General features: G+C 54.7%; 1 protein-coding gene and 1 long non-coding RNA gene across 3 annotated transcripts; both read right to left on the minus strand.

Annotated features, from left to right (window-relative positions):
• Positions 1-699: 699 nt before the first annotated feature.
• Positions 700-3883, minus strand: LOC311420572. The gene is made up of 2 exons (XR_014684373.1): positions 3772-3883; positions 700-1265 (listed from the first exon to the last, which is right to left on the minus strand). It is a non-coding gene; the product is annotated as an uncharacterized lncRNA (long non-coding RNA).
• Positions 3884-6905: 3022 nt separating this feature from the next.
• TBX3 (T-box transcription factor 3) lies at positions 6906-19826 on the minus strand. Of its 2 annotated transcripts, XM_084539083.1 has the most exons (8): positions 19644-19826; positions 18580-19024; positions 16460-16727; positions 14996-15142; positions 13011-13087; positions 11544-11701; positions 9621-10318; positions 6906-9154 (listed from the first exon to the last, which is right to left on the minus strand). In XM_084539083.1, exons 2-8 carry the CDS (start codon positions 18972-18974, stop codon positions 8708-8710), a joined length of 2190 nt encoding a protein of 729 aa, XP_084395209.1. In that variant the 5' UTR covers positions 18975-19024; positions 19644-19826; the 3' UTR covers positions 6906-8707. The 2 variants fall into 2 exon arrangements, with proteins under 2 accessions (XP_084395209.1, XP_084395210.1); XM_084539084.1 differs by lacking the exons at positions 18580-19024; positions 19644-19826 and adding an exon at positions 17012-17424.
• Between the last annotated feature and the right edge of the window lie 608 nt (positions 19827-20434).

Here is a 20434-nt window from a genome sequence, read left to right on the forward strand (position 1 = left end):
CATTTGGGGATTTGGGGAATTGGGGACGAGGCGTGGGGCAGGGATGGAGCTTCCCCCACTCCTTGCTCTGTGCCCGGAGTCAGCAGGGAGCTGGGAATGAGGCTCTCACGCCGCCCATCCCTCCTCCCGGCAGCAGAAATTTGGAGCCGCGGGATGCCGAGGACTCCTAAATTTATAATTTAGCACCCTAAAATAATACTTTTTATCTTTCCCCGATTAAAGATTTGGCAGACGGACCGAACCAGACAGCCGGCTCTAAGAGGGCTGCGCGGAGCCAGGGGGGCCCCCAGGGATCTCCGCTCCCCACAAGGGGGTCCCGGCCCTATAGAGCCGAGGGGGGGGGGGGTCAGGGGTGGGCGCCACAGAGGGGGAGCCCGGGACTGCTCGGCGAACTGATGCTCGCAAGTGGCCGGCGGGGATGAATTCCCCCAGGACATGCGATAACGCGACTCTGAGCGAGGCATGGATGCTGAACCCGGCGGACTGAGCCCCCCCCCCGGTCCTGGGCTGGGGGCACGGCGGTGCTCGGCCGGGAGGTGCCGAGCCGGGGTGCGCAGCAGCCTCCGGAGGAGCTGGCGCCGGCAGGGCTCGTGTGCGGGCTGCCGGGGCCGGGACACGCGGTGCCCGGTGTCTCGTAGCGTGCACGTCTCCATCAAAGCGAAATAAAGGCGTGCACAGCCCCCATCTCTTCCCAAAATCTTTATATACAAACGTGGATATTTATTTGAACTACGGAAATATTTGAAATACAGGCAGCGCTTTATGGACGCCTTCCGTCCAGGGAGAGCTACAGCTAAATCAAGTCACATAAAGCCACGGAGCCGCTCCGGAGCTGTGCCCCAGGCTGGGAGCAGCACAACCCACCCCCAGGGGGGCTGCCCGGGTGCCCCCCGCCGGTTCCCTCCATGCTTCGCTCCGGGGCAGCTCGTCCTGCTCACGGCGGTCCTGTTCCTGCAGTTGGGTTTCTTTATATTTATTTTTCCCCTTCGTAATTGCTTAAAAAAAAAAAAAAAAAAAAAAAAAGGCAAAAATCACCAGGTTCACTCAACAAAGTGTCTACTGGCCCGAGACGCAGCTTTTTCCAGGAGCAAACCCTTCGGGGTGCAAAGCAAAGCCCATTTTATCCAGAAAAAAAAATAATAATAATAATAGTGAACCGCCGCGTTATTCTGGGGGGGGGTCCTCGTCGCTGGCTGTGCTCCCACGCGTGTCCCCCGTGTTTCACCCTGCCGGGACTGGTCAGTTATTCGCCTCTGGCCGGGTTCCTGTTGAGAAATCATATTTAAAACAAACCAAAGAGCCACAAGACCACCGCCAGCACCGTCGTGCGGCTCTCGGGTTAACCCCCCCCTAATGACTGACGGCTGGTGCCACTGAGACAAATAAATACATCGTAAGGAGGGCAATGGGTCGCGAGTCGTTTTGGCCCTAAGGTGAGATTTAGCAATGACCGCCCATTAAAACAAGCTTTTCACTTTTCCTAGGGGTAGCCCCTGCCCCCATCCACTGCAGCAAGCGAAGCGGGGGAGCCTCCTGACCTGCCTTACATCTATATGTAAGGTTTGGGGTGGGTTCATGTTTGTTTGCTTGTTGTTGTTCTTTTTATTTTTATTTTTTCCTCTCTTTCTCTTCGTTTTTTAGCTCAAGCTTGGGAGAAATGGAAGCCGGCTAGAGTAGGGTTCGAGAGAGCAGGCGAATTTGAAAAAAAGCCTTTCAAAATCCGCGGGAAAGGGCCCGAATTGACAACGAGGAAGAGCTTAAAACTAATATTTTTTAAAGAAACCCGTCGGAAAGCAATGCCCGAGCGGCTAGGCGAGGCTGCGCGGCAGAAGGGAACGAGCCCCGGCCAGAAGCGGTGGCGATGCCGCAGCTCCGGGGGCGAGCGAGCAGCAGCGGGGGGGATGCGGGGGCTGCAGGGCCGGGGCCGCTCCGAGCCCCTTCCCCGGGAGCGAACAGAAACGTGGCTCCACGTTTTGTACAAAAGCTTCCAGCTCCCTCCTTCTCCTGCACCTCTTCCCCAAGAAAAGCTCCGTAATTTCCCCGACCCCTCAAGCCGAAGCGGTGGGGGCCCCCCCGGGTTTCCCTGGATGGAGCAGGTCGAAGGGAAAACGCACCACTGTTTATTTTTATTATTTTTTTCTCTCGGGCTAATTTCACCGATAATTTTATTTTACTTTATTTGCCAGCGGTGCTTTGGCGGCTTGCAAAGAAATAAACTTCGGAAAGGAGAAAAGAGGGGGGCTGCCCCCGAGGGGGGGTCCGGGTGCCCCTGGGGTCGGGCACTCCCCGGCTGCGTTGGAGCCCGGCGGGGCTCGGCACAGCCCAACCCGCTCGCGATCGTTTGTTTGTTGCTGTTTTTTTTTTTTTTTTTTTTTTTTTTAATGTGTTGAATAGGGTCTTTCGCTGGAAAGGGCTTTATCTGGGGGAGTGATGGAAGCTAAATGTAGTGAGAACACCGTGAGCTTCAGCAGGAATTACGGCCGCGGTTAGATGCGGCAATCTCTTTTTCGGCCGAGAGCTGAAAAATAAAAAATTAACCTTTTCTCCAAAATCCTGAAATCGTGAAAAATAATTGCTAGGAATGGGAAAAGTCGAAGGTGGTGCCTTGCCCAGCGGTTGTGGGCTGAGCTCGCCGGGGAGGAGCGGTGGTGCCGGGGGGGCCCTCTCTGACCCCCGCGGCGTGGCGAGGAGCTGGAGCCACGAGTTGCAAAAGTGCCTTGAACGGCCACTTCAGGCTGAGGGCTTCGCCTCGCCGTGTTTTTACACGCCTTAATTGTTCCCGAATAATGCGGGGTTTGGGAGAAGCACGTGGGAAGTTTGGGTCTGGAAAAAAAAAAAAAAAAACAAAAAACAACAACAACAAAACCCCCCAAAGCATGCATCATCCTCCAGAGCTGCCTCCCTACGAGCTGTTGGCTTTTCTCTGTGCCCGGAGTCAAAAGGCTTCAGGTGTAAAGGGGCGCTCTTTAAAAGCTCGGGAGATGGAAAAGGGTCTGGCTGCAGGGAGAGGTCGGCGGGTCAGGGAGATAAGGCGATGCCAGCCCCCAGCGCCACGGGCTGGAATGTCCCTCTGCGGGGCTGCTGCCGTGTGCGGGATGGAAGGAGGCTCGGGGGGGCTTCTGGCAAGACGCCGGAGAGGGGAAATTCGGATTTCCCCGCTCCGGTTCGCCTCAACCCCGCCGTCGCGGCGCCTGCAGCACGAATCCGTCGTGGCCCTGGTGCCCCCAGGGTGCCCGGTTCTTGGTGGCAAAGCAGCAGCTCCCCAATAAGCAATCGCCCCATAAGAGCATCTTCCCCTCCCCGGGACAGCAAACAGCCCGTCTGTCTGTCCATCCGTCCGTCCCTCGGCAGCCAGGGCCGCTCGGGAGCGAAGCTGAGAGCTTCTTGCAGCCTCTCCCACGGGCACCCCGAGCCCCGGAGTAAAAACCCAGCTGCGGGGGTCCCCCCAGCCCCGCACCCCACGGGGCGGCCGTCGGTGAGCTCCCACCCGAGACACGCAAGCCCCCCCCGGCTCGGGTGCGCTTCACACGCACACGGCTGCTCGATTTTAAGCAACTCTTTTTTTTTTTTTTTTTCCCCTTATTTTCCCCTCTTGTTAATTTTTTTTCCTCCTTCCCTTCTCCCGAGCCCTCTCTCTGCCTTCCCAAATGCGCTTCCCGGTGCAACCCCGCAGCCCGAGGCAAGGGCGGAGGCGGGCTCTGGTCCCCGCTTCCAAGACTTTTTTTTTTTTTTTTTTTTTTTTACGAACAATCGTTGAAAAGAAGGAAAAACATTTTTCTCTTCCCCTCGTGCGGAGGACGGAGGAGCCGCTTTGATCTGCGAGGCCTGGCGTGCTGCGAGCCCGCACGACGGCGGGGGGCGAGAGGGGGGAGCGCCGTCCGCCACGGGACCCCCCCAGGCAGGACATGAAAGGCCAAAAAAAAAAAAAAAAAAAAAAAAGGGCGGCCAGGGTACAGGGGATCGACCGAAGGGCTTCAATATTTCATATTCCTGGAAGCTGTCGAGGCCAAAACCAACAACCCGCCTCCCTGCCTCCCTCCCGGTGTTTGCAGAGGGCAAGAGCGAGGGGGCCGGAGCGCGCCGTGCACCGCGGCCGGGAGGCGAGGGAAGGGCCGTGGGGGGGGGGGGGGGGAGGACAGAGGGAAGAGAAATAAATTTGCACTTGTAATCAATCAATAATTAACTAATAGCGGAGCTTGGGCCAGGCAGGACGGCGGCGGAGCGGCCGCACCGTCGGGCTCCGTAGAGGTGGCTCCTGTGCCCCTCCCCGGGCAGCACCAACCCCTTTGGGTCGTGTCCCCGTCCCCTGCCCCCCCGTGCCCCCCCCTCCCCGCTTTCCCAGAGACTTTGCACCGGCGGCCAAAGCTCCCCGGGGTGAAACCCAGCTCCGCTCCCAGGAAAGCCATCAGCGAGCTCCGCCCCCCCGGGGAATGGGGTGGGCACCTGTGTTTCTCCCCCCCATCCCCCCGTTTTTCCCCTTCTAGGAGCCCCCCCATCTCTCTGGGTGCCCCCCCTCCGCCCTAAGCCCTGTGCCCCCCCGGGGGCCGCCCCGCTCTGCCCGCAGTGCCCGAGAGGTGGCGCCGCCGCCCCGCCGGACCCCCCCGCCGCCTCCCGCCCCCCCCCCACCCAGCGCCGGGTCGCCTGCATCAGCCATAAAACCATTGAGGATATCAAGACAGGCGCCAGGTGAGTAATAGACAGGATAATCCAGAGAGATTGCTCGCTGTTTACCTCCATCCACAAGCGCCACAAGAGTTACTCATTAACGTTACTATATACAAATAAGATACACAGGAGATAAAGCCATTTGCAAGGCAGAGTTACACCTGCGGTACACGGATTTCTTGCTAGGGCATGGGGAGGGGGAGGTCAGCGTTAGGCCCGTGGAAGGGAGGGGGGGAATCCAGCAGGCTGAGCCCCCAGCACCTAAAAACCAAGAGTGCCCTGCAAAAAGCGGCTACCTGATCCCTGGGCCGGCGGGGGGGCTCTGGATCCGCAGTGAATTTCATCTCCTGATAGGAAATTCTCCCCCCAGCACCTTAACCGCCCTCCCTTTGCAGGAATTTTCGGGGGGCAAGCACCTAGGGAGTGAAAAAAAAAATAGATGTTCCTGACCCCAAGTAAGTGGCACCGACCTGGGGGGGGGGGGTCCTATGGCACCGAGAGGTGCCCCTGCGCCGGCTCCAAGGCCAGGGCTCAGCGGAGAGGAGAAAGTTGAGCCTGGAGGCTGTGGGGTGGCTTCACCGCCCCGACGGGGGGGCAGCGCCGCTCTGTTCCCCCCCCCCCCGAATGGCAAACAAGATCCTGCTGCGTGGGGATGCGGCCCGAAGCCCGCAGCCGCTGCCTGATCCTTTATTTTTTTTCTTATTTTGGAGGTTTGATTTTTTGTTTTGTTTTGTTTTGCTTCGCTCTTGCCAGCCCCGACGCCAGCACCCCCCTCCACAAACACCCCCCCACACACCCTCCGAGGAACATCAGCTTAACGTGACATTTCCAGCAGCCCTCACCTTGGGCCATCCAAGGCGGGGGGGGGAGGCGGGCGGGAGGGGTGGGGAATACAAATCCTGCTCAGCCCAAACCTTCCCCCCCGGCAACCTGGCGGGCTGCATGCCCCGGCGTTTAAATACCCCCCACCCCCTCAGGCTGAAATGGGAAGGGCCCCCCCGACCCGTGAAAGGGCTGAAACCAGCAGGGAAAAGGGGTCGGTGTGCAGGGGGGGTCACTCCGGGGATGGAGGCGATGGGCAGCATCCCCCCAAAAATCTCTGCCCAACCCTGCGGGGCGCCGGGGCTCGGGCAGGGGGCAGCGCTCGGGTGTCCCCCCCCCCAGGACCCTCCCCAGAGATTGTCGCAGCCCCTCGGAGCCTCTCGCAGCAAGCCCGGTGGAGGTGAAAGGCGATGTCCTCACTTTCGGGAGATTCCCCCCGAAAACGAGCGAGGCCCGAAAGTGGAGGCCGGCCGGGGGGACGCAGTCGGGAGCCCCCTGGCACGGCCAGACCCGGCGGGGGCTGCTCTAAAAAGGGGAAAGTAATGCTCTAAAGAGGGGAAAGCAGCGCCCTAAAAAGGGGAAAGCAGCGCTGCGCCGGCACTTTCACCCACCGGCCCCCTTTATCTCGCTGGAGCAGGAGCCGGAGGCCACGGGCCGAAGGGCAGGCAGAGCATCAAACAGGATACGGGCTGGAAGCACATCCTTATAATATTTATTACTGGCGGAGGATGAATCGCTTTCCAATACATGGGCCGCTAACTGTTGAAGGGGGGAAGATGTCTGCGAGCAGGAGGAATATCCACGTCCCGCTAAAGGATGCGATCGGGTCCGTTCCCACCCAGCATCAGCCCAAGAGCAAGAAGGGGTGGAAAAAAAAAACACGCGTGTCCATGGGGTCAGTGGGAAGAGGTGCTCGGTGCTCTGCCCGGGCGGGAGGGACGAGCCCAGTAACACCATCACCTCTCGAGCACTCTACCTGGAAACTTTTGAGGAGGGCTGCGCATTAAATTTTAACCGATCTATTCTCCGATTCTTCACTTTTGCTTTATTAATTTATGACAGATAAAAGCATAGCTGAGCCATTCTCATTAACTTTTCAAATGCCACTTAATATCGTTCCATTAAAAGAGGTGACTTAGTAGCCTCTGGATCTGCTTGAAAAGAGAGAGGGAGGAAGACGCAAAAGGTGCATTAAACAGCTTGCTTAAAACCTGCACTTCCCAGCCGCAACCCAAAGCACCCGAGCCCGAGCCGACTGGTTCCTACCAGCTCCTTCCCCGAGAAAAAAGCTGAATATTGGGGAGGGGATGGGGTGGAGGAGCCAGGCAGGCGGGGGGAGACGGACCTGGCGGCCCCCCCTCCTGCCTCGCAGGCACTTTCGGGAAGGTTGGGGTGAAGGCATTTCACAGTACGCCCAAGACATTTCAATAAAAATTTATTGAAACTTCAGTGACTTTTAAAAGGGGGGAAAAAATACAGGAGAAAAAAAAAATCTCAACATTTATATAACACAAAATATACCTTCATTTTTTTTTCTTTGAACCAGCTCTGAGCACCTGACTTTCAAGCCAAGAAAATATGCACTCACTCAAACAAAGACAACAATAAGCACAGTAGTAAAACTCCATCGTGGTACTATTTTCTTTCCTTTTTTCTTTTTTTTTTTTTCTTTTTTTTTTTTCTTTTTTTGGACACACCAAGGAAATGGGAAAAAATAATACAAAGCAAAGAAAAATCCTAGAATCTTCATCTTTTTCTCTCAAGCTACTGGAGAAGCCTGTTGTCATGTATTAAAGTATAGAACTTTTTTTGTTTCTTTTTGTGGTTGAAATTTTAAACGGAAAGTAGCACTTTTAACACTGAAGAAATCGAGGATTAAAAGCTACCGTGGCACGTTGGGTTTTCATTTTCTTTTAATTATTTTTTTTCAAGGTCTTTGATTATTTTTGTTTGTTTCTTCTTCTCCGTTTGCAATCGGCTCCTTTAGAAAAGGACGAGGTCAGGTTTTCTGTGGGGAGCTCCAATTTAAAATGTGAGCACTCCGAATGGAGGCATTTCTCCTCTCGGTTGTTCTGTGTGGGTCGGGGTAGATGCTTAAAGGAATTACGAACTTGAAATGAAAACGACTACAAATAAAAACAGAAGAAGAAAAAAAAAAAAGACAGCTGCAGTCATATTTACAGAGATATGTACAATGTCAATAAATTAAAGTTTAATTTCGAGTATTCATATTCCACGTATTTACAAGAGTTATCAAATAATTACATAAATACTTTGTTTTAATAATAGTGTCCGCTTTTTTCTTCTTCTCAGTATGTTTAAACCTTGTTATTGCATATACAATTAAAGAGGGAAAGCTGTGATAAACCTACAGTCAAGCTACAGAGGTTTTTAGATAAAATAAATTCACTTTTTTTTTCTTTCCAACTACACTTCTTATTGTTGTTGCTACAGGGAGGACGTTTAAGGTAGAGGGAAGAGGGTCTTATTTTTGTTTTTATTATTATTATTATTATTTTTCCCTGGGATTTGAAACGAGCATTAGAAATAAACAACAAAACCCCACCGAAATAAAAAAATACCCCCCCCAGAAAAGCAGACTACTATGGAACATGCAAAAAAAGCCATCAGCTGGCTCTCAGACATCACAATAATATTTTAAACACACAGCTTCCCTTAATATAGACGAAGAGGGTTATCGTTCACAACCCGTCCAGGAAACAACTGTTGAACCGATATGCGAGTTACTTATACAGTTTTTTTTTTCGGAAAAAAAAAAAAATCACTTCTCTTATTTAATTTTTATTCATAAGTTTGTTTGGTGTTTTTTTTTTTTTTTCTCTTTATTTCGTTTTTAGGTGTCGGTACTTTTTTTTTTCTTTCTTTTTTTTACACAGTGAAGAAAAGGCTGGCGGGAGGCCCCCCCCAGCCTTGCCGGAGACCTGGCCCGGCCAGCCTCGATGCTGGCAGCCTCCAGCCCAGCGCTGCCTCATCCCAGCCCTCCCACCTCGCCCCCCCGGATACCTTTTTTTTTTTTTTTTTTTTTTTTTTTTTTTGCCGATAAACGCGCACGCAACGCCGGGGGATTTTATATTAATAAAAAAAAAATAAAATAATAATAAAAAAAAAAGGGGGGGGGTTAAAAAGATTTCGCGGGACGGAGGCTGTGGTTTCTGTCGAACAAAGTGCACTGCGAGAGTGATTTGAAATGAGCTGGCGGCTACGGGGAGCCGCTGCGGGATCTGTCCTGCTTGGGGTCGAGGCCGCTGACCAGGCGCTGGATGTTTTGCAGTTCGCTGGTGGCAGCCTCCTTGTCGGCCCCCAGCTTGGGGGAGAGGGAGACGGAGCCGGACGAGAGGGTGGACGAGCGGCTGGTGAGGTCCGAGGCGGAGTCCAGAGGCCCGGCGCCGGGGCTGGAGGCCAAGCCGGCCGCTTTGGCCTCCCCGGAGGCAGAGGCGAGGCCGGGCAGGGCGGTGGTGAGGAGGCTGCTGCCATCGGGCAGGGGCACGGGCAGCGGGTAGGGGCTGTAGCGCAGCCGGGGCCGCACGGCGTTGAGGAAGGGGTGCCGGTGCACAGAGCTGGAGGCTGCGCTGGAGGCTGCCGCCGCCGCGGCCATGTAGGTGTAGGGGTAGGGGAAGAGGCTGCCGAAGGGAGACATGGCCAGGCCCTGCGGGGGGGTGATGGGGGTGGGAGGAAGGGGGAGAGAAAGGAGAAAAGTGAGAGGGGAGAAAAGTGTTAGCAGTGTGCGCCCCCTCCCCCCCAACTCGAACGCACATACACAAAGGAGCACTGACACCAGCTGCCCCCCAGGCTAAGCTGCAGGTAAAGCCCCCCCACACTCCTCCTTGTCCCCTCCAGCCCCACAGGGCAGCCCGGGGGCTGGGCATCCTTCCCTCATGTCCCCCCGACGGCTCCACTCCGCACCGGGACTGCCCCGGGGAAGCCACCAAGACCTGACAGGGGGGACTTAAATACCTGAGCCAAACCCCCCATACACACCACAAAACTTTCCCAGCCCTCCTACCCCACCCCAAAAAAAAAAAAAAAAAAAGCCCTGCTTTTTTGCACCCTGCTCCTCTTTGCGCCCTGCTCCTCTTTGCCCCCTGCTCAGGAGCAGCCTCGTCGGGGCGTACCTGCGAGGCCAGGACGTGCTGCTGCAGGTGGAAGGGCAGAGCAGATGCTCCCGAAAGTCCTTGAGCCGCTGCCGTGGCCATCACCGTGTTGTCCAGCCCCGAAACGCCGGCAGAAGCCCCCGAGACGGTGGCGAGCAGGGGGCCCATGCCCGCGGCCATGCCGGAGAAAGCCCCCCCCATGGCGAACTGCCCCGGGTGCAGCAGCAGCGGGTGCCCGTTCCCCAGCGGGTTGAAGAACTGCTGGCCGGCCAGGCCGGGGGGGAAGCCGAGGTTTTGCAAATGTCCCTGGCTCAGGTGAGCCGTGCTGTCGGTTTGCACCGTCAGGGGGGCGAAGGGCTCTTTGCCCAGCAGCCGGGGCTCGTCTCCTTTAGGGCCGTCCCGAAGGGGGCTTTTCAGCTCCTCGCCGCTCAGCCCCCCCCGGGTGCTGGACGAGATGGTGGCCGGGCTGTGGCGAGAGTCAGGGGGGGCTTTCTCCGTCCTCTCTCGGCTCCGGCTCGCCGCAGAGTCGCTGGGGAAGAAGTGGCTTTTAGGGGGACTGCCCCCCTTCTCCCGGGGGTCGTCTCCCCCCGCGGCCGCGGCGGAGCTGGCGGGCGCTGGGGTGGGGGCCGTGGTCGTGCTGATTTTGCCCGACTCGCTCGCTTCCAGCAAGGGGTCGTCTTTGCTGTCCGCATCGCTGTCTCCCTCGCTGGGGCACAGATCTGCAACACAAAGGGGCTGGGATCCGGAGCAGCACGTCCCTAACCTGCCCCCCCAGCCCCGGGGCCGGGAGAGGGGGGCACAGACACCTCCTGGCCAGCCCGAAATTCAGCCCCAAATAGCTGTTTTTTAGTGAATAACCACCGGCCCCCTCCCCGGCTCCCACCGTCCAGGCGAGCCCCCCCCAGCGGCTCCGCTCCCCCCCCCGGGGGCCTGGTCTCCGTCGGGATTTTGTGCCCTTTTCCAGACTTTTCAGCCCTTTCGACGGGCTTCGAAGTTTGAAATCCCACCCCCCCAGGCCCCCATCTCGCTGCGGACCCCCCCTTTCTCCTCCTCCTCCTCCTCGAAGCGTGCACGGCTTCGCTGGATTCCTCTGCACTTCATCTCCTAATTTCAGCGCCCCAGGTGCGAAGCTCTGGTTTGCTTTTCGGGTCCCCTCCCAGCTCCCCTCCCCTCGGCTCGGCAGGACTTTAAACAAACGAGTAAAGCAACAACAAAAAGAGGTTGTTTCCTCCTCCCTCTGCGCTTCCCCCCCCCCCCACCCCACCTCCCCCCCCGTCCCTGGATGGATTAATACATGTGAAAGAGCTGCAGACAGCTTCCAACCCCGTACGGAGAGAAAGCGAGGGGGGACTTTTCTATAACAAAGTTCGGGACCGTATCCAGGGGAAAGATCCTTCCTCTAATAACAGAATCGGAGAGGAATATTAATGGAGTGACTCCAGTTCTGAACTTTTGCCCCGTGGTCTGTCTTTGCTCCCTTGACTCGGAGCTGGCTCCTTTCTGAGCCGCGGAGGGGGGGGACGAGAGGAGGAGAGGGGCCGGGGGGAGAGGGAAGGGGCAGGGGGGACAGGGAGAGAGGGAGAGAGAGAGGGAAGGAAAGGAAGTGTGAGGGGAGATAAGGAAAGAGGGGATGAGGGAAAGAGAGAAGGAAAGGAAGAAAAAAAAAAAAAAAAGGAGAAGAGGGAGAGGAGTGGAGAAAAGGGAGTGGGAGAAGAGAGAGGAGTGGGAGAAGAAAGTGGGAGAAAAGAGAGAGAAGTTGGAGAAGGGAGTGGGAGAAGAGAAAAAGGATACAGAAAAGAGAAAAAGGAGTAGGAGAAGAGATAAAGAAGTGGAAAAAGAGATAAAAGGCTGGGAGAAGAGAACCCTGCGAGCAGCCAGGAGCGAGCAGGCAGGCCAGGAGGCAGGGAGGCAGGCTGGCTGGCTGCTCTCGGAGGCCGCTCTCACCTTTGAGGCTGGAGGTACCGACGGCGGGCACGGCGGGGCAGGAGGACTGCGCGAAGCACTTGAAGGCCGTCTGCTCGTTGGACGACTCGTCCGAGGTGGCGTTTTCCTTCTTCTGCCGCTCGTCGTAGACCCGCATGGACTGCAGGGTCAGCTGCTTCCTGCCGGCCACACGGAGCCGCTGGGCGAGCGGCGGGGGCTACGCCCGGCCGCCCCCCCACACACCCCTCCCGGCGCCTCCAAATCCATCCCCGGGGGTCTCCAAACCATCCCCGGGGGCCTCCACCGCGGAGGCCGGTGCCCGGCTCGGTGCCTCCAGGAGGAGGCCGCCCGGGAGCTGTTAGCAGCGGGCCGGGCCGAGGGCAGATGTTCAAGAAAAAGGGGGGAGATGGGGGGGCTCGGGGAGCCAGGGCACCGTTCCCTGGGGATCAGCTTTTAAATGCGAGGATGTTGCAGAGCTATGAGCGGTCCTAATGGTCGCTAAGATGGCGAGGAAGCGGTTATTTTGCTAGGCACTTTATGTAATCTTTTCACCAACAATTAACCCGGAGTAAAATCTATTTATATTTAGAGAGAAATTAGAAATCGTTTCCGTCCTGTGGCTCCAGCCTTGGCTTTATTTTCACGCTGACGGACAAGAGGAGCTGGCGTGTGTGTGTGTGTGTGCGTGCTGGGTTCAGTCCTGGGCACAGAGAAAGGCCTCTTGTTTTACATCACATTTCCCTTTTCTTTTTTTTTCCTTTCAAAAAATAAATAAATAAAAAGGAACTGACCCATTTATTCATTATCTAAAACCAAGTGCAAATGGCTAAAATATCGTGTCTCCTCTAACTAAACAAAACGAAGACTTAGTCCCCATCAAAGAAAAGTAATATCCCTTTCTCTATTTTATCCAATATTAAAAAAAATAAAATTTTCGAGCCGCATTAAAACTAGTGCTGTCCATCCGTCTACCTTGACAGAAACTGTCCCGTGGCTTTTTGAAAAATAAAAAATTCTCTATCATTAATTACTTCCATATTCGCGGGACACCCCTGTCAAAACAGTTTATTTATGTGCTTCTCGTCCACACTTTTCAGCAGTCCCCGGGAAAATGCATGGGGAGACTCAAGCAGCGATCAGCTCTGCCCTCACTTTGCCCCGTTTCCCTGTCCCGGATAGAAATTGTTCTGGTGTAAAATATCTGCCTAAAAGAGGAACTTCTTTTTGGGGGATATTCGCCGTCTTTCCCCTAATCTGCCGACATGGCTTTCGCCAGCCATCCCGTGCGACGTAAAAAGTAAACGTGGGAAGCACGCAAGAATTCACATGCAATCAGTTTTGTGTTATTAACGACGAGATCCTTATTAATTTTGGCGGGGGGAAGTGTGGTTTGGAGGAAACGCGAGGTGATTTTGACCTCTGGTCATGTTCGGAGCTTTGCACACGAAAAGCAAACGAGGTGCCCATATATAATCTCTCCAGACTCACCTTTTTTCCCTCCTTCCATTCCCGGTGTCCCGAAAACCTTTGGCAAAGGGGTTGTTGTCAATTTTTAATTGAGTGATCTACAGGGAGGGAGAAAAAATAAAGAAAAAAAAAAAAAAGCGGAGGGTTGTTGGGGCAGAAATGAGATTTCGTAGAACAACGAGCGACCCAACCCCTTCTCCCCGGATCCCGCAGCGCAAACAGGAGCAGCACCCCCGGGCATGGGGCAGGGGGCAGCGGGGGCTGCTTTTGGGGTGGATTCCGGCGTTTTCCCCAGCCGGCTCGGGGGCTGGCCGGTGACCCCGGCGGTGGTGGCAATGAAAGAGCCCCGTGTTGCTGCCACCGCATCGGAATGAATTTAGCCGTGCAATGCGATCCATGCGAGTTATGCCCGCGCTTAAACTCTTTAAATGCCATAATTAAACCGCAAAGGAATCATGCCCACCCCCTTGCTATAATAAAATACTTTATATAATCGCATTATGCCCCGCGTCTGTGTGTGTGTTGGGGCGCTGGGGGTGCCAGGAGCGACTTGATTTGGGGGGTGGGAGGGAGGGGAGAGTGGCTGCGTTTTTTGGAGTGGGCTCGGGGTTTTCCTCGGGATTCGGACTGGGGCTGGGAACGGCCGCTTCTCCCTGCCCCCGCGGCCGGAGGAGGGAAGGGCGGGGGATCACAGGGAGGCGGAGGGGGGCTCTCCCCACTGAAAGGATGCGGTGGGGCCGGGGATGCCCGAAGCACCGTGACCCCCGACTGGAGAGGGGCAGCGGGACCCCCGCGGGCTGGCTGAGCCCTGCGCTGGGTCCCCGGGCGGCGCAGCTCCCTCGGGACCTCCCCGATCCCCCCCCCTCGGTGTGGGCAGGAGGCAGCGGGGAGAAAGCACGGCTGGAAAGCGGCAGGGCGGTCCCGGCTTTCGGCCCGATTTCATGGCAATGGGACAAACACGCTGCCTTCTGGCCGGCCGCGAGGCCAGAGCGGGGCGCGTAGCCCCGCCGGTAATCCCAAAGCAAAGTCTAACTCCCTGGGCGCGCGTTTTGCTTTCCGTTTCCTCGCCAACGGCCGGCCGCGGCCGCAGGGCAAAGCAGCCCGAGCCTTGTAGTCCCAAGATTTTGGGAGCCAAGGGCTCGGCCCCCCCCTCTCGACCCCTGATTTTGAGCCGCGGAGGAGGCTGCCGCGGCCGGGCGCTGCGCATCCAGAGCCCCTGCCCTTGGCGCACACGCACTCAAAGTTCAAATTTATAGGCAGAAAAATAAAAGGCCCTTCTTGGCTCTTTCGCTTCCTTCCACTTGACTTAATTATCGTAAATTCGCCATTTGCCAGTCTCCCAAATATACCACCTTCGTTGCGAGCGACAATAAACCCGCAGAAATGGGAACGCAGCGTCTGCAGCGCTGCAAACTTTCTCACACTGGCTCTTTTAGACCTTGCAGCTAAATTCAAGCGAGATACCCCTCTCTGATCAGAGCATATTTCTGCACCACAAAAAATAATAAAACACTGCAGGATACAAAAAAAAATCATAATATAATAATAATAGGAACCAGACGTGCGCTCCAGCCTTATTGCCAATTGCTGTTAAAGGAGCTAAAACAGCACAAAGGCCAGGAAGAATTACAAAATCTCCAGCCACGCTGCTCTCCCCCCTCTGTCTTTCGACACACGGATCCGATTCTTTTTCTGATGCGTCTTAGATTAAATCCACACTGAAAGCAGCGATCTCCACCCCATCCTGCCCCCTTTTCTTCCCGAAAGAAGCCCCCCCTGCTCCCCCCCCCGACCCTCGACCCCCCCCAGCTCCATGCCCTGCCCGGGGGCGGCTGGAGCAAAGGTTAGCAGAGCCCCCGGCCCCCCCACCCAGGGGCTTGGGGGGGAACCGAGTCAGGGGGGGAGAGGAGCGGGATGGGCTTCGTGATTTTGAAGGGAACACTGCAGAGTAAAAGCTCTCTTAAAAGCCAAAACACGTAAAACAAATCCTTTCTTAATCTCCTTACCTTATCATTCTGGTATGCGGTCACTGCGATGAATTCGGTCTCCGGGAAAACGTAGGTCCTGAACGTGCTGTAGGGCAGCTTGAGGATATCGTTCGCTCTGACGATGTGGAACCGGGGCTGGTACTTGTGCATGGAGTTTAGGATGGTCTGGAGCGGGGCAGCAGAGGGCGAGGAGGGGGGGGAACGACACAGTCAGAGCGGGCAGCACCCCCGCCTCGATTTTCTCCCCCCCTCCCCTCCAGCCTCCGCTCCTCTCCCTCTGCTCGCCTCCCCTCCGCTGCCTCCTCCCCGCCGAGAGCATCTCTCCGGGCACCACGCAGCCGCCTCCAGCATCCAGCAAAAAGCACTGACAGCTCCAGCTCGGCGGGGGGAGACCGGCCGCCCGGCAGCGCTACGGGGACTGGGGAAAGCCCTGCAGTGATTTCCCTACGAGCGGAGAGCCGGGGGAGGGGGGAAGCTCGTCCGGGCTCTGGACAAAATGTCTCGTGATTTCAACGTGAAGTGAAATGAAATAAAATAAAATAATCGTAATAGGGAAAGAAAAAAAAAAAAAAAAAAAAAAGCAGCATCAGCTACAATAGCAACAACAACACGAGAGCCTTGGCTAGGTCTAATTGCTCGCCCCAATCCACTTAAGGCCTTCTGCGAGAGGCAAAAATGTATCGTCTAATCAAATCACAGGCAGCAAATGCAATCTTCAGCACATTAGAGATCCCCCGACCGCGGCCACCACCAGCACCCCCGGCTCCGAGACAGAGGCTTTCCCAGGAACAGAAAGAAACGGCAAGGATCGCCAGAGCACTTATCAGCACGTTTGTTTGATTTCACTCTTAGGGGCAGCGTTTTATCTCTGCACACCCAGTAAATGTAAAGGAGTGGATAGACATGAATGGGCAACTTGACCTCTGATTTTGGTTCCTGTTTATTTTCACTCCGGCTTGCTTTACATTATCCAGATTAATATATATTTAAATGTTTGCGTACTTGGGCCTTTAAGCCCTTTCTACACACATGCATATCGTTTTCCTATGCCTAAAAAGTGTGACCGTCTTTATTAAAAAAATATTATATATATATATATATATATTTATAAAGTCAACACAGCTCCGAGAAATATCGAGTTGCACTACGCTGGAAATATACCTCTCAAGTTAATACTGAATGGCACGGATTGGGCTTTGGAGAGGTTACAGAATAAACTCGATTGTTTAATCCTGACCTCGGCAAGAGAAAAAAATCAAGGAATATTAGAAACCGGACACACGCACGTCAGCCGCGAGCGTGGAGAGGGCTATTTATTCCTCATTTTCCACCCATTTATTCCGCCCGAGTTCAAACGCCTGGGAAAGCTCCGGGCCGGGCGGCTGCGCTGCGGGGACAGGGCTGGGGACAGGGCCCGGGGAGCCCCCGCGACACGAGCAGCGGAGGGGAGAGGGGGCTAAGGAAGGGGGAAAAGGCACTCACAAATCCGTGCTTGTCAGAGATATTGTTAGTGAGCTTCAGCTTGTGAAAGGTGACGACTTTGGACATCCATTGTTCTCCGGTGGCCGGGCTGTCCGGGTGGATGTACATTCTCTTTGGCATTTCAGGGTCAGCTTTGCCGGCTACCATCCACCGGGAATTATGGAATTTGTACCTACAATCATCAGCCGCCACAATATCCATCAATAAAATGTACTTGGCCTTTTTATCCAGTCCAGTGCATCTCACTTTAAATGGAGGAAACATTCTCCTAAGGGCAGAGAAGGGGAGAGGGAAGATAAAGACAAGACGAAAAAAGAAAAAAAATAAAATAATTACAGCGTTTAAGTAAGCTCCTGGAGCTTGGTAGCACGTCTACCAAAAGCTCACTCAGAAGCAGAAAACTCCCCCCCCATTAACACAACATGAAGGTTTTCCCCCCGCCCCCAGCAAAAAGATTTTTCAAACGCTTTAAAAGTTCCAGGAAAAAATCGTCCCTCGGATAAGAGGCGGAGGGGAGCGGGGCGTATTCCCTGGAAGTCAGCAGGCACCTACCCTCTTCCATTCCTAAACAGCAAAGCCTAATTTGGGTCTCTCAGATCTCTCATTATTCTTATTATTTTGCCTGCTGAACAAAGAAATAGGAAGAGAACACGCTCCGATTAAAAATACTCCTCGCTTCCATAACCCGCTCCATCTATAAAGAGCGGAGAGGGGATTTTTTTTTTTTTTTAATCAACAAAGGAGGAGAAAACCCCACGGTGGGGGAGCTGCCGTGGCTCCCGCAAGGCTGCAAGGTCCCAGCGCCTGATATTTGTGCAGAGGGCTCTCTGCAAAGCACGCTCCCCTCTGCTCCTAAGTCCAGCTCGAAACTGCAACAGGATACCACAAATTTGCTGTTTATTATATCGAGTGGTTGGCATTCAGCAATCGCAACTTAAAAGGAAACACATGACTTTGCAACATGTAAGAGCACCTAGCACTCGCCGAGGCTTTTCGCGCAAAACTTTTGACCACAATTAACAGAGAAAACTTAGGAAAGGCAGTAAAATGGGCCGGGGGATTTTTTTTCCCCCTGCTGATGTGTATTTTTTTTTCCCTGAGCCTGTACCCTGCAAGTGGTGCACTGCGAGGAGGTGAAGCTCCTGCAGGGCTGCTAAGGGCGACCTAGGAAGACTTTTCAGGAGTGGCTTCCTCGAGTAATTCTTCTGGCAAATTACACGCGAATTGTTTGCTACCTTTCTAGGGGTGCGTGTTAGAAAAACAGCCGAGTGCGAAGGGTTTTCTCGCTACGTGTCATCACATCAATAGGTAGAGTTGTAAAAGAGCACAGATGTCAATTAGTAGCGAATATAGAGAGGGGTTTCAGACGTGTAAACCTATAAAATGCAGAAATGCAGAGCGTGTACGCGCCGTGTATGTTCATTCATTCACACGTGAAGGTTATATAAATACAGAGACACACAGCACGCTCCTGCAGGAGCTGCAAAACCTTTCCCTGCAGCTCAAGCAGCCCCTCTGCAGCCCATGCGGGAGCGCCGGCTGTTTTTGTCAGCTTTTTGTGCATTTCCACATGTAATTAGTCAGCACAAATGCATGCCTGTATCGCTGCAGAGACAGAGGCACAAGCGAAGCAACTGATAAACTGAATATCTCAGCCCTCCTGCAGCTACCACCTCACCCGCAGAGATACGCCACTGCAAATATATAGATATAATTTTTGCTATATTTCCCCTCTCTCTGTCTTCAGGAAGAAAAACTCCAAGCAGTTAGGCTGCGATCAGGCCGGCGCCTTTTCCAGCCCCAAATTATTTTCCTCCTGCTACCAGAAAGTATTAAGCTGCTGAACCATGAAGAGCCCCCCTCGCCCCCTGCACACGCACCCACTGACCGAGGGGACGGGTCGTGTGGTTCAGCAGTTCAGCCTTTCCCTGCAGGGTGGTGCCCGGGGACAGGCTGAGCACCTCAGCTGCCTACAACTTTTCCTAATTTCAGAGGAACCGAGCTCCAAAAAGCAGCGCCGGAGAAAGAGCCTTGCTCTTGAGCAGGCTGCCAGGGTGCAGAGACCGAGGGGTGGGGGAGAGGGAAAGAAAAGCAGCACGAAGCCCCCGACTCGGACCTACCTTCCCGATTTGGTGATCACCATCTCCGTGCCTCTTTTATGGAATTGTTCCCAAAGCTCTTTGGCCTCCAGATGCACTTTGGGGTCGTCTTCCACCTCTTCTTCTGGCTCCAGAGTTTTTAAAGGCCTCAGATGGGCTGCTGCCTGGTGGCCCAGGGAAGAAAAGGGGATCCCAGTCTCTGCGGCCCCCACTAACTGATCCATGATGGGTTTAGCCAGAGCCCCCGGCAGGGAGAGGGCGGCCGCCCCGTTGGGAGGCAAAGCCAGAGCGGGGAAGAAGGGGGGCTGATGTCCCAGCACAGCGCTCATGGCAAAGTCCGGTGCCCGGTGAGGTAAAAAAGGATGATAAGCCATGCTTGTCCCAGGGATTACTGGATCTCTCATCGGTATATTCATCCACTCCACTCCTCGGTCTTCCTACTGCTGGAGTAGTCCTGGAGTGGGTTCTAACAGCACATCATGAAGAAGAAAAATTAAGATAATAACAATAACAGCGATAAAGCACCAAAAAAATAAAAATAAAAAAAAATAGGGTGGGGGAAACAAGCTCTAGACAGCACAGTACATGGGGGAGAGGCAGAACTTCTACAGCCTACAACTTCCCGAGCCGGGGCACATCCCCAGCCCTCGGGACAGCGGATTAACAGGATTGTTCATTATTAGTCGTGCTCTTTTTTTGTTCTGTCTCTGCCAGTTTTTTTGTTTTGTTTTGTTTTGTTTTTTTGTTTTGTTTTTTTTTCCTGAGTGGAAGTCCTTGCGCTCGAAAAGAAACGCCGAAGAAGGGAAAAAAAAAAAATCCACCGGGCTCGCAGGCTGCTCCTGTTGCCGCAGAAGGGCTGGACAAGCCGAGATCCTTTTTTTTCTTCTTCTTCTTTTTTCTCGTGCTCTCAGTCCCCCCTCTCTTCTTTCGTTGCGGAGGGTGACGGCTCCAAGCTGGCTTTTCTTTTTGGGTGGCTGGCTGTGCCCCCCCCCTCCCCCCCACCCCTCCACCTTTCCTCCGTACGGTCAGGCTGCAGAGCAGAGGCTGGCAAGGGAGGGAGAGCAGAAAGAAGCAAACAAACCCACCCCCCCTCGGCGACCGAGGACGGCTCCTCGGCAACCTTCAGGCAGCGGCAGCAGCAAAAACTTGGAGGAAAATCTCGTTTCCGCCTCGCCTTCCCCCCTCTCCGAGCAGGAGCTGGTCAGAGTGCCCTGATTTCCATCAGGATCTCTTCTTTCTTTCACCCTCCTCCTCCTTTTTTTTTTTCCCTTTCTCTTTAAAAAAAAAAAAAAAGGAAATCGGGAAGAATTATACTCTTGTCTCCGCTCCAGCAAAAAGAGAGAGGGAGAAAGAGAGAGGGAAAGAGAGAGAAAGGAGGAGAAAGGGGGAAGGGGGGGAGAAAGAGAGAAAGAGAAAGGGGGGGAGAGAGAGAGAGAGAGAGGGAGAGAGAGAGAGAGAAGGAGCCTCTCAGCTCTGAGAATTCCCTGTGAGTCTGTGCTCTGCGTGCACCAGATTGTATGGATGTGTTGTGGGTTACAAGGGAGCTGGAGCCTCCTTGATTGGCTCTTTGACGCTTTCGGACCAATTGTGTGGCTCCATAGGCGTGGTTTTGACAGGTCGAGTGGAAGGGGGACAGAGCCGAGTTATAAAAAGAAGGTGTCGGAAACTGTAACGCTGCAGCAAAGCATCACTAGTACTCCGTGCCGTGTGAATATGTCAACATGAGCACGGAGGGGAGGGGAGCAGGCGAGCCGGGAGCCGCCTCTAGGGGGGGTGCTCGGGGCCGCCTCGCTCCCCCCCCCCCCCCACCCCCTCGGCCGGCCCCGGCGAGCTGGGCACCGCCGCTCGGCGGCCCCCCCCCGGTAGGAGCTTCCAC

This window comes from Aythya ferina (assembly GCF_964211825.1).
Source record: "Aythya ferina genome assembly, chromosome: 17".
NCBI lineage: Eukaryota > Metazoa > Chordata > Aves > Anseriformes > Anatidae > Aythya > Aythya ferina.

What these genes read in the sequence shown, in the direction of transcription:
- TBX3 (XM_084539083.1), bottom strand. Translation starts at nt 18,974, where the DNA reads ATGAATATACCGATGAGAGATCCAGTAATCCCTGGGACAAGCATGGCT. An exon ending in CCGCATACCAGAATGATAAG is followed by an intron (nt 13,088 to 14,995) that starts GTAAGGAGATTA and finishes CCCTCCCTGTAG; the next exon opens with ATCACTCAATTAAAAATTGA. An exon ending in CGGTACCTCCAGCCTCAAAG is followed by an intron (nt 10,319 to 11,543) that starts GTGAGAGCGGCC and finishes TTTGTGTTGCAG; the next exon opens with ATCTGTGCCCCAGCGAGGGA.